Below are 12899 nucleotides of genomic sequence, written 5' to 3' on the forward strand. Positions count from 1 at the left end.
CTTGGAGACGGGTGTCTAAGAAGCAAGTTTCCGGCCTGCAAAAACAGCTCTCAGCAATGGAAGACACCTCAGTTTGCAGGGCAGGAGTTGGATGTTTCCTGAATAGCAGAATTCCTTCTGTGGACACCATTATCATGGAACAAAAATGACTTACTCTGATTTAGCTTACTGGATTGTAAACGCATATTTAAAGGCATACAAACTTGGAGTTACTCTGGTAAAGTAATAACATTGATGTTTGTTTCCTGACTTAACTTGCAGGTATGAGGAAGCCCCAACAGTTGTTACAATAAGTACTTAGTCTTGAGTATACTAGAAAAAAAATTACATTCTTTTTCTTTATTTAGTTTCACTGGTTTTGTTATTGTTAATATAGAAAGGGTTTAGTGTTTTTCAGTATTTTTCAGGAAAATCACAGATCACCTCCTGCTGCAAAATGAGTACCGATTGCAGTTGCCAACATATCAATGTGATTATTCTACTCACTATAATTTTATTTACATGTGTCATTATTCAAAAGTCATCTGGAAAACCTTGATGTGCCTGGTGCTTATTATTTTCCATTGGATAGAAAATTTCCACTGGATATAAGAGGAATGAACGGTATAGCCTTGAACGAGCTTTGAACGGGACTTGAAAAATGAAGATTTCCAAATCTTTCACCTTTTTTCCCACCATGGCTCTGATAGGTAATGGTTTTCCCTTCCTCCACCCTGCCACCCCTCTCCCACGCACCCATTGCTCATGCAATTCATCATAATTTTTTTCCACCTTCAGGTTAAATCTGTGGGCTGTGGTTAACTGTAAGAGCAGTGTATAGTTGAGTGAAGCCCCTTCTGCACTAGAAAGTATAGGAGACTACCAGATCCTTGAAGAGGTTACAGGTGGGCCATGCCCGCATTAATACATGTTCACGTATTAATGGCCACGTCCCATATCTGTTTATAGAGATGTAACGTTTCTGCAAAGATGATCCATAAATGTTTTCATGTATTTTCTTAAGTTGAGTGATGCTAAGCACACTTTCTGGATCTGGAAGTAGCTTCCTCCATGAATCTCAAAATAGCAAGTGCTGGCTTTTTGACCTTTTTTAAAATGTCATGATGAGCGACAGATATCTCCCATGGATCTCAGCAAATAATTTGCATCGTGCTGATTTTGATCCTATTCATGTAAACAAAGGCAAAGCACCACAGCACAAAGATTTGTTTTAAGACTAAGACAGTCTGTTAGGGTGGGGTTTTTTTAAGACAGCAGCGTTAGACAAGCAGAAGTTGCATGCTATTACTCTAGTCCTGTAGCCCAATAACACCATCGCTGGTAGGAGGCCACAGGCTTTGTAGTGACTTTGCAAGGCCTCAGGACTGACACTTGTTTTGTCTGAGCTTTTCTCGACTCATCTGTGGCTCTTTTTACTTTCTTTAGCTGTCACAGCAACATTTCTAATGAGCAGGTGGCTGTGTCTAACTGTTTTACTTTTGCTTAACTCTGTATGGTACAACGGTAACTTTTATATGGATGGTGATAAGAAGTTATACTGTGTAGAATGAGATATTTATTACTAACGTAGTGATGCAGCGTAGAGGAATACAGGTCTGGTACGACAGCAGAGTCCCCTGAAAGGGGAGACACAGGACACTGTACAGGAGGCATAGGATGATTAAAAAAGGGGCACAGCCTTGGCAGTGGAGAACTCGGGGCTCTGAAGAGCTCTCCAGTAGCGAGCTAAAGCAGTGCTGACCTGAGAGCTGGGCAAAGCTGGTTTGGGGATAATAAAAAGAACAAAGAACAAGTATGTAACATACATAAATGGCATTACAGATAGTAAAATTGGATATAATGTAAAGCTGTAGACAAATGAAGAAAGAGCAAAGTGTAAAGGCATGTTAAAAACCATATAGAAATAGCCGCATAACAGTTCTTTACTTTTCTCAGCAAAGAACTTGTTGGGAAGACACTGATGACCAGCTGCAGCCCCGACACCCACTGCTTGAGGAAGGCTGGCACTGTCAACCCTAGGTCCCAGAGAGGCAGTGGAAGGGTGAGCACAGCACCAAAATCAGGACAGACAGGAAGAGTGTGTCTACAAAAAAATGAACTGCATTAGTGTTTCTGATTTTTCTTAATTAGCATTCTTTAATTTCTTTTTTTCCTTTCTTTTTCTGTAATAATTAGCTCTCACCTAGTAGTTTTTTTATTAGACCGTTGTTTTCCACTATACTAATAACAAATTCTAAGTAAGATGTGGTTTGGTGGGTGTTTGTTTTTTTTTCCAGAACCAAACTCTGTGCATAACATTAGTAATCAGAGCAAAAGGATGCATCTTTTTGAAATTTGGGCTTAACTATCTCTCCAAGGTCCCAGACGGTATCTGGCACAGTCAGAAATAGACTGAAGATATCCTGTCTCCCAGCCTGGCACATTAACCACAGGCCCATTCTTCCTGCCTTTGCTTTATTTATTACATTGAAATAATTATTATGCATACTGAGCTCTTTGAAAGTACATCGCTATAAATACTAGAAAAGTGAGCACATCGTAATTTGAAAAATACCAACTCCTGTTTTTCAGTACATCATTCAAACCATGGAGCCATTATGACAGACCTCAGGGAATCATACTGCCATGACTCATGGTCCGATAATATACAATTTAGCACACATCAGCGCTATGACAAAGACAGGCGTTTCGTAACAAAATGACAAAGGTGAGTCCTGCACAGCTGAACTGTTGAAAACAAAGCTGTTTCTTTTCTCAAAACTCAGGTCTAACCTGCTACTTGTCAGCTGGTTACTAATGAATGTGAGCTTTCATAAACCCAACCAACTCAGGTTCACTTCCAGACTGCACACTTAGCTTTCCTGCAGGTCCTACTGTTAATCCTGCTGGGCAGGACGCAGGTTCTTCCTCAGTTACTCAGATTATCCTGTACACTTGTTTTCCTCAGACACTTTTGCAGCCTGCTTTCTCACCTCGACTTCCCGTTAGACTGCAGTGTACAATTACATCAAGTTGTGACTGGAGACAGATACTGCAGGCATCTGTGGCACTCACAGTCTGTGCAGGGGCAAAATGTTTTTTCTTTCTTCCATGCCATTAAGCACCACTGAAATGCCTGGTTGCTAATGCTCAGGGATCTGCCTTCCACAGGGATACATCTCAGGCTTGTTGAGATAAGCGTGGGTTGGGTAATTAAATCTCTGAGGAGGTCGAGCAGTCAAGTTTACGTGACTGAGTAGCCCTGCGTAGATGCAAGCCGGATGGCATGTTAGCTGGAGCACTCTTGGAGAACACTGAGGGCGCAGAGGTGAAAGCGAGGGCAGCGCATGGGCGGAAGGACATGAGAGGAAGGAGTGCATTTCGCTGCTACTTGGGTTTGCAGGCTGACAGGGCTGATGGCTTCCAGTCGACAATACTTCTAGTGTACTGTAAACACAGTTCACCTGAGGGTTAATTTCTGAAGAAAAAGTAACCATGACACCAGGAGCTGCCATTCTTGGTCCTGTTTTGGAGCACTTTTCTTGACTTTGATCTGACAGCTTGAACCCAAAGCGAACTTCACTTTAATTTGTCTACTGGATAACAACTATGTGAATTGATTTTCTGTTCTCCAGGCAATTCCTACTGGTGCAAAAACACTGACCACAACAGAAAATAATTTGTGGAGAGGCAAGAGAGTAAGTTGATGTAGAAAATCACGTTCATGAAAATAACCAGTTTCATGTCATGGGCTGAAAATGGTAAAGGCATGCAGTAACGCCAGCATTCAGCACTGCCTCGACTGGATGATTAATTTGCAAAAGCCCTTGGGCCAGCCTTTTCCCAGAGCAATAAAATCCACAAGAGCAAAAGCTTCTCAGAGGCCAAGAAATACGTGTCTGCAGCAGCCCTGTCCCAAAGCGAACATCTCCAGGTGGACTATGATGCACTCAGTGAAGTCAGTGTAAAATGCCGCAGTTCTATACTACTTTGCATTTACGAAGCGCAAAGTGATTTGTCAACAAAATTTATATTTGCAACTTTTTATGAAGTTGTAGCTGCAAAGTATCAGTTTCCGTAGTATATGTGAGGACACCGAAGTACAGCGAGATTCAGCAGTTTGGCATTATTTACCATCTTTGAAATAACACCCGAATTCCACATCTTGTATGCTAGCCGACTCCGCATTGTAGAGTGCTTTAGATACAGATTTAGGGCCATTTTTCACAGACCTTCAAGGTACTGGGGACTACTTCTTATGTAGTAGGTCTTCCCAAAGCTCAATACATCCTCATCCCAGAGGAGCTTCTGCCTCATTTGAACCATCCTACCTTGAAGCTCACCAAGTAGAGAAGGCAGCCCCTTCAAGATGTGGCAACCACTGCTAGCCATGCCTGATTCTGACTAGCATCTGTAAAGATCGAGAGGCTTCTTTTTAGTTTATTTTTTGCCCTTCAATTTCATTCCTTCTCTGCCTGTCCTTGGTAGGTAAATTCTCATGGTTGTAAATGTTTTCCACAGAAAGGCGATGCGCTGTAAGAGTTAAGCAGTATATTGATTAATTTTTCCTCTATTCCTTTTTTTATCCTTGATTTACCAGATATTTCAAGTTGAGAAGGAACGGTATCTTTTGTGAAGAGGCTGGCAGCGTGCCACAGCGGTGAACGATGCCCTTGTGACTGAAACAAAGAAGCTCGGTTAGGGATCCTGATTCCAGTGGGGGCTTTATGTGCCTGAAAAGTCAGTGAAATACTGGTTTCAGACAGACACCTCAAAAAACACCCCCAGGCCCTGACTTTATCGTATCTTATGTAATGATTCACACTGGGTACGTGGAGTTGTGAGAGGCTGTGTTACCAGAGGAGTAGCGCTTTGCCGAGACACAGATGGCTGCAGGATGTGAGGCAGTAGGGAACCAGAGCGCCTCAAACGGCACAGCAACGCCGGCCGGGCCCGGGCCGTTCCTTCTGCCCCCGGGAAGCCGGTGTTTCCGTAAGCGGCGGTGAGGACTCGGCTCTGCACCGCGCCTTGTGCCCGGTGGCGTTAGCGGAGGCGCCAGGAGCCCTCGGGCCGCAGCGGCCCCTCAGGCCGGTGTCCCCCGGGGCGTGGGGTCGGCGGGAGGCTGCGGCGGGGCCTTTGGCCCCGGCCCTGAGGGAAGGGGCGGAGGGGGACGCAGCAACCGCCGTGGCGCCGAGCCCCCTCCTCGGGAGGTCACCTCCCCGGCCTCCCGGCGGGGAGCCGAGCCCGGCGAGAGCTTAGCGCCTCGCCCGCCCCCGCAGCCAGGCCGCGGCGGTGCCAGCGGCCGCCGCCGCAGCGCGGCGTTTGCGGGCGGGGGGGGCCCATGGCCAGCCCGCCGCCGCCCTAGTCGGCCGCGGGCTTCGCCTGCCGCCCGGGCCGCAGCATGCCGAACAAGGCCGGCCTGGACACGGCGTTAAGGATGTCCCTGCAGCGCAAATCCTCCAAGATCCACTCCTCGGCTGGTGAGGAAAGGGCGAGGCGAGGCGGGAGGGAGCGGCGGAGGGAGGAGGCGCCGCGGCGGAGGAAGGAGGCGAGGGGAAGGGAGACGGTGCCTCCATGGCCCGGCCGCCCGGCCCCCTCCGCCGCACCGCCCGCGTCCCCTCCTCCTCTTCCGCCGCCTTCGCAAAGGTGTTGCAGCGGCCGCAGTGGCGGGAAGCCCGGGGTGCCGTCCCCGCCCTCGGGGTCTCTGCGCCGGAAGGAGGTGCCGTGAGGCCCCGGGCTTGCCGGGCTGCGGCGGGGCAGGGCAGCGCTGCCCGCCCGGCCTCCGCGCTTCAGAGGCACCGGGTACCTGCACCCGCCTCCTCCTCACCCCGGCCCCAGCACTGCACCCCGCGGGGACTCCCCACCCCCAGCCACCCGTGACTGCACCCCGCGGGCCCTTTGCATCCCACTGGGCACCCACCCCACGGGACCTCTGCCCCCCTAGCACCCACACAGCCCACAGGGCCCCCGGTCGACAGGGCCCCGCACACCACAGGCCGGGCATTGCCAACCCTTTCCCTGAGCCGCGGGGGTCAAGGCAGATGGGGAACAACCTCCAGGGGCAGCCCTGGTGCTGCCTTCCTTTAATAGCACTACTGAGGGGGCAAGGTGTTGTCCCCCTGCTTTCTCTTGGTTCTGATAGGTTTTGACAGGAAAATTTCCTGGTGCGCATCTGGTCACAGGTTTAATACTGCCGGCGGAGGGTAAGGGAAGCAGGGTGCCCAGCACCCCAGCAGGCAGGTCAGGGGCCTCTGTCCGGCGGTCAGGAGTGGGGAGAGCACCGGGCACTGCAGTGAGCTTGCTGAGAGGTAGATTAGAAAGTTTCTCAAGATGTTCATATAAGAAAATGTTTTCCCAGTTGTTCATGAGAAAATAGACAAAAATGGAATACTTTGAAGGTGTAATTCTGGTCCCAAAGGACTTCCACTTCTATAGGACCAAGGTGCATTCAGAATTCATTGTGATATCTCTTTTATTTAGGGATAGATGAAGCATCAATGACATTGTCGGTGACTTACAGACAGGTCCAGTAAAAGGCTGACACCCGTTCCTGTGCAAAATATTTAGGTGCCTACTATAGTCTCTACGGTGAGTAGAGGTGCAGTATAATGCTCCTTCAGCACTTTCAGTTTGAATAAAGAATGTGCTTTTGAAGCACATTTCCTGATCAGCTCTACTTTGGGTTAAATCTTGGAACACCTTGGAGAGCATTTGCTGGATTGCTTTTGGATGACGCTAAACTGGAAGGTGTCCTCCAGCCACTCATGGCTGTTCAGCCCATGGAACCAGGCTAGAGCTAGCCTGAAGGAGAAGCCACCTTCCCTGTGGCTCCTCTGCACAACCTGGTCACTCTTGTAATATTCCCATTTGGCCTCACTGCTTGCTAATAAGGACAGAACCTCGGACTTCTGCATAGCTGCTGAAGTAAGCAGGATGCTAAGCAGAGAGGTGTGTAGTGCTAGCTCATAGGAAATGGTAAGGTTTCAGAGTAGGATTTAGCACATTACCAGCTTTACTTCTCTTCAGCATAAGCCATTCAGATGAAACAGACGCAGTTAAGCAGATTCCACTCTCCAGTGCTTGGGGTTGCGTCCACTTCCACAGTCCGATCTGAAATCCTGTCCTGTGGCAGGGAGGCTCCTTTCTTGGAGCTGCTGTTCAGCAGATTGGTTTGCGACCTAATGTTTGGAATCCAAACCTAGGTGCCCTTACCCATAACCAGCCCTTCACATGCTGAACGCTTGGCACTTGGAGAACGTTTAGCTTGAACATGGGATACATAAAGAATTTAAGCTTCAGCTTTTGTAAATCATACTTGTGGATCTAGGTGGTTAAGTTGCACCTCAGTCATGCTCTGGGTGCCTGAGGCACCAGAATATTTAGAATATTTTTCTGAAGGATAACAAGAATAATTAATGTCTAGTATAGGTATGTATAATGCCTATAAAATTACATAGACGTTTGTGTAACTTATTACATAGACTTATTAAAGGATATGATTGTAGTTGACTTAGGACATCAGAGCCAGCTCTGGGGCCTTAGGATAACCAGAGCCAATCTTTCTGCCACCCAGAGAGAAGGTCCTGCCTTCCCCCTTCCTGCGTATTCCCATTGCCGTGCTTGCGTCAACATTAGCCATCAGATGGTTACATGGTCACCTGGATCAGTGCTGATGTGGCTCAGTAATAGCCTGTATGATCTGAGATGGCAGCAGGGAACAGACAGAGAAAGGCAGGAACGCTGTGTTTTTCACAGTGTGCTGTGGCTTGGTGTGCAGACCTGCTGTCTCTGTGGACCTAACAGGTTCTTACATGGAGCTCTGGGCTGTGTGAACGCAACTGTAAAAGCACATCTTTGGAGAGCCACTGTCAGCTGAAAATCAGTTCAGATGTGGTTGTGTGGTGGCATTGCAAAATCTGAAGACCTCTCCTGAGCAGAGTGGTATGGATTGGTCACCCTTCTGTCATCCTTAGTTAGGGTCAGCTAACCCTGTCTTCCTCCACTGCGGTTTTCTTAGCACATATGTATCAGAATATTCTACCTTTTTTCCTTTTTAGAAGAGGTTTCCTGCTTTACATGCTTGTAGTTTGTTTGCCAGTCCTGTTTACTTTTGAGGGTGTTTTGGTAATCTTCAAGTATTAGCTTTTAGTTTGGGTCACAGAGATTTCTTTTCATACTGTGTAAAGTATTTCAGTAGCTTACAGATGTTCTTCTTTAGTCAAGAAGAACAGTACCTCTGTGATGGTCTAATGACATCTTTTCAGATCAGATCCAATTGTGATTTTCTACCCTCTTGCACTTCGTAGTGTGGCTTCCACAAGTGCTAGTACAGTATAAAATGTAATTGGTATATTTGGTGGAGTTTTAAACCCACTTAGCACTGGTACAAAAGACTTCACAGAAAAGCAGATGATGCGAAAAGGAGAATTTAGAGATGACGAGTCACCTCCTGCCACTCAAATGATCAGTCCTCTTCTTTTTTATGCATTTGCTCATTAATTGATTTTTTTTTTTGCTTTGTACAACTAGATCTTTTTATTGCTGTAATGTTGTACCAGCTGAGCTAAATTGATTAGATTTAAATTATTCTCAAAGAAGTCTCCAGCTCTTTACTTTTGGAACCACAGACATCAAAGACTAACCTGTTCTTTTCCTTCCTGTCTCCTTAAAGTCACTAAAAATAAGCAACTGTCAATAACACATTGGATGATTACACAATAGCATTTTTATTTTTAGGGCAAAAAATTTCAAATTCCAACTTCAGAGTGGATTAAAAGTACAAATGATCTTGATGTCATTTACTGAGGTCTTTGTCAACTGCTCAGTGGTGCACATCAGCAAGAAGAAGTATTTTTAGTGTAAAGGAAGTGACAGAATCTTCTCCCAGGACACGAGGAGTTGAAATATAAGCATCATTTCATGGTACGAAACCGTACTCCTTTTATATCTTTTCCATCTACATTTCACCTGAAATATTTGCTTGTATTTTATGCTGTGTATTTGGTCTTAAGAACAGCGACTGTCTCTTATGAGTCTTACTGCCTTCTGATTGTCAAGGACCTGTCTTTTTCGTTTGTCAGAGGGACATCTATGTAAGAACCTCTTCGGGCTAGATCCTGTTTTTGTGTTGCGAGAGTACATTGCCATGATTGCAACTTGTTGGGAAGTGCCATACGGAGCAATTATAATTGCACACAGGCACTTGTATTTTGCTCGAAGCTTTCATCTGTAGTCATTTACAGGTTAGACAGAATTCCTATAGATAAATGTAAAATGCACAGTAGCTATAGGTGAAATAGTGAGCTTTGTACTGTTTACATATTGCTGTTGCTGCTTCAAAGAAGGTGTCTTTTGGTATTGTGGAGGTCAGGTTCAGCCAGTGTAAGGAGTACAGTGACGGCTAAAGCTTTCACTGCGAAGCTCGCTCAAGTCACCTGTACTCATGGGGCATCTTCTATATCACACTCGGCAGGCAGATCAGCAGTTGTTCTGAATGCATTTTTAAGCAAAGAAACCCTATGAATGGGGTCAGGACAGTGCTGAGCTGACAGATTCCTGAAATATTAACATTTAAATGTTTAACTAAGAGCAAAAGCTCTATTCTGCTGTGAGAAATGTGCCTGGCAGGTGTAGTGACATTGGGCACTAAGCAGAGGGGTGTGCTTCCCCAGCAAATGCATTTAATGCCCGTTAACATTACCAAGAGTTACAGAAACATTTAGCAAGACAATTGCAACCATAGTGTTGACACATAGAAATTCTATCCTATAGTGAGAAATTTTTCCAGGTGAAGACTAAAGTACATGTGTGTTTCTGCACACACTCAAACCGTATGGTGGTAATTACACGTAAGTGTTACAGAGCTCCTGTTTCTTTTCATCCATGTTTAACTGGCATGTAGCGTAGTATAATGTGCCGCTCATTCAATCACATCAAAGTCCCGATCCCATTTCCATAAACACCAGTGACAATTATGCCTTTTCAGCAAGACCTCATCACAATAAACCCTATGTTTTACATTGCTATGTTTTTATAGTAGCACAAAGCGGAGTCTTCTCAAGCAGTGTGAGATCTTGCTCAACGGTAAAGTGAGGTGGTGACAGTGACGGGGCTAGCTGGAGGCCAACCTGAACTGCTGTCTTGGGTAACTCACTTAAAGCTTATCTCGCGGTGAGAGTTACTTTGCATCAGGATAGGAGGGATTTAAAATACATCTGCTTACGACACTGAATTAGAAAAAGATGTTGTATACACAGTTAGTGTGGAATAATTTCATATATAAACAAGGTCCTAAGTAGTGTCGCATAAGAAACGCTTTTTTGCTTTACTGTGACAGGTGAGGTTAGATCATGAGTAAATCCATTAAAGATCAAACGACTCAGATGATGGGGAACACTGTTATTTAGGAGTTAGTTGAAGAGATTTAGCTAATCTTCAGTTTTAAAGATTAAATTAAATGAAATGTATTTAATAAAAACAAAAAAGTCCACCTCACTGTGTAGCCAATATACAAACTTAATTATGTTATTTGACTATATCCATAACTCCATTGAAAACAGACACTGTCTGTCTATTTATAGGAACTATTTTATTCCTTCATTGCTCCACTCTCTCTCTCTCCACAGGACTTTTGTTTCAGATTTTAGTTCCCTAGCAGTATCTGCTTTTAGTGTACTTCCCTGTGCTGGGTGAGTCACTATCCTTCTTACTTTCTGGGTAGATCTAAAAGTACTGCCCTGCTACTGTGATTTGGCAGTAATGCTGTTGTAATTCCATGCACAATTAAAACATCTGACAGTAAAAAGACTGCAAGGAAACCTTGTCTGTTCAGGGTCCTAGAATATCTCCAAGACAATGAAACTGCAGTTACTGGGTACAGAAAGAATAGTTGTTCAGTATTGCATTTTCATTGCCATGAGGTTTGAGTACAGTCTTGCTCTCTGCCAACTCTGTAGGAAGTTTTTACATGGAAATCTACAGCTTCAGAAATGACGCTGATTTAAAGCATTCCTTTTTTGGTTTTGATAATTAACTCTTCTTCCCTCGCCAAGAAGTTCCAAGCTGACAGCTCCCATTCAATCTACATGGCGTTTTGGATGATCATCTGAAAATTGATGGCAGCATCTCAAACTGATTGCTCTCCAATTAGTTACCAATTCACAAGGCATTTTTATTGTAATGAAGGCTTGCTGTGGGCTCTGTAGACATCGGTGTCATTCATTTCTGCTCTTCCAGAAGGTTGTGGAGTGATACTCTGTAGACTTGCTACATGGTGGTACTCTTAGCTGGTTCATTTCCCTTTGAGCGTTCTTCTCTGAGCTGTCAGGTATACCCTCTAAATAATTGAATCTGAGAGGGCTGATTTGCTACTTGTGAAGTAATATTCTAAGTGTCTGTGTTAGCTTAATTACTATAATAGATTACTGTTTCATGTTTGTTTTCCTGCATCATGTTGCATTGTGGCACATTTTAATTAGTTTGTAGTAGCACAAATACCAGAATATCTGTTACAGACAGTATCTGTAGAACCTAATTGCCGACAGGTTCTTTTAAGGGACAGTTAATCACAAAATCTCTCTTGTATGTATAGCTGGTAGAGCAGAGTAATATATTAGACTTTGAAAAGGCAGTTGAACGTCTCTGCAGCAACAACTTTCTGCTTCTGGGACAGCCATTAATTAATATTGGCTTCGCCTTTTCATCAACATGAAAGTTTTCCTCTCAGTCTCCCATCTTTTCTAGCTAAGCCTTTTGGAGCAGTTCTAGGTATACGAGACATGACATCTGAGAGCTTTAGATAAACGCTTCTCAGCTGGTATACTCAAAGGATAACTTGTTAAAGATTGTTGACATGGTGGAAGATGAAGGAAGAGTAAAATTGTATAAAGGGTTTGGTTTTTTGTTTGGGGTTTTTTTTAAATGCAAAATAAAAAATGTAGTATCAGTATTGAAAACTTCTTAAGGCAAAGCTGACATGATACAGATTTTAATGAGTGACCCCATCAAATCACCTATTTGCACTCAGAGTGACATAATCCGTACAGATAGAATGTCACAAACAGGTATATGACATTCAGCGGAGATTTTTCAGACAGCTAGAGGTGTTTCTTAACAATGTAGTTGTCCTTGCAGTAGGCACTAAAACCAGTTTAAATCAGAACAAACATGAAGTGTCAGTAAATTAGTCTCAATACCTTCATGTTGTGATGAAGAATCACAAGACACTGTAGATTTTCTAATACATTTCCACTGCTTTCCAACCTCACATAGGATATTTTTGTTATTTTTAGTTCTAAGTAACAACTTGGAAATTGTTGCACTGAGACATCCGTGCAAAGTGCAAATGAACAAGAACTTGTCTTCCACTTGACTGAAATGGAAGAGCCACGATTGCGTTAGACTTCTAATTCATAGTAGAACCAACCAAGTTTGTTTTAGCCCAGGGTTTGGTCTGATGAACCTATCCTCTTTTAGAATATTGTAAATTGGTATTAACACAACTGTAATGAGTGTATAGGTCCTACTAGGGAGAGAAGGCAGCCTTACATCTTGTTTAAAACTGACTGGAAGGTCTTGATTTTTGATTGCTAATCTCCCAAATGCAGATGACCAAGCTGATTTATTTGATTTCATTAAATAGGCAGGTCGTTGTAAAGAGTGAAAGCAAAAGTGTTTATCTCCTTACAATAACACCACCCTGACTCATTTGCTACTTTGAATAGAAGGAGGGCTCAGGTGTTATCTCCTGCTGACCCAGCGCTGTTCTGCCTATTCACATGAAGCACAGCGAAGGCAATCTAACATCCTTTGCCCGTGACATCTAGGAACATTCAACCCGATGCTTATAAAAAAGATACATGAAACAAATACCCCAGGCTTTTGTGTGCCTTTAAATACTCTAAGCAAATGTCACCTTAACT

At 44.3% G+C, this 12899-nt stretch overlaps 1 protein-coding gene across 4 annotated transcripts in view; it reads left to right on the forward strand.

Annotated features, from left to right (window-relative positions):
• The first annotated feature begins 4853 nt into the window (after positions 1 to 4853).
• The window catches only part of ATP8A2 (ATPase phospholipid transporting 8A2), a 347593-nt gene continuing 339547 nt past the window's right edge, over positions 4854 to 12899 (forward strand). For 2 of the 4 annotated variants that reach the window (XM_054809706.1, XM_054809713.1), the window contains exon 1: positions 4861 to 4971. In XM_054809706.1, the coding sequence (XP_054665681.1) occupies positions 4866 to 4971 (106 nt within the window). In that variant the 5' untranslated portion in view covers positions 4861 to 4865. Of the gene's footprint in view, positions 4982 to 5245; positions 5460 to 12899 lie in introns of those variants that run through there. The other 2 variants (XM_054809745.1, XM_054809723.1) reach the window with 2 other exon arrangements.

This window comes from Grus americana, chromosome 1 (genome assembly GCF_028858705.1).
Source record: "Grus americana isolate bGruAme1 chromosome 1, bGruAme1.mat, whole genome shotgun sequence".
NCBI classification, from domain to species: Eukaryota; Metazoa; Chordata; class Aves; order Gruiformes; family Gruidae; genus Grus; species Grus americana.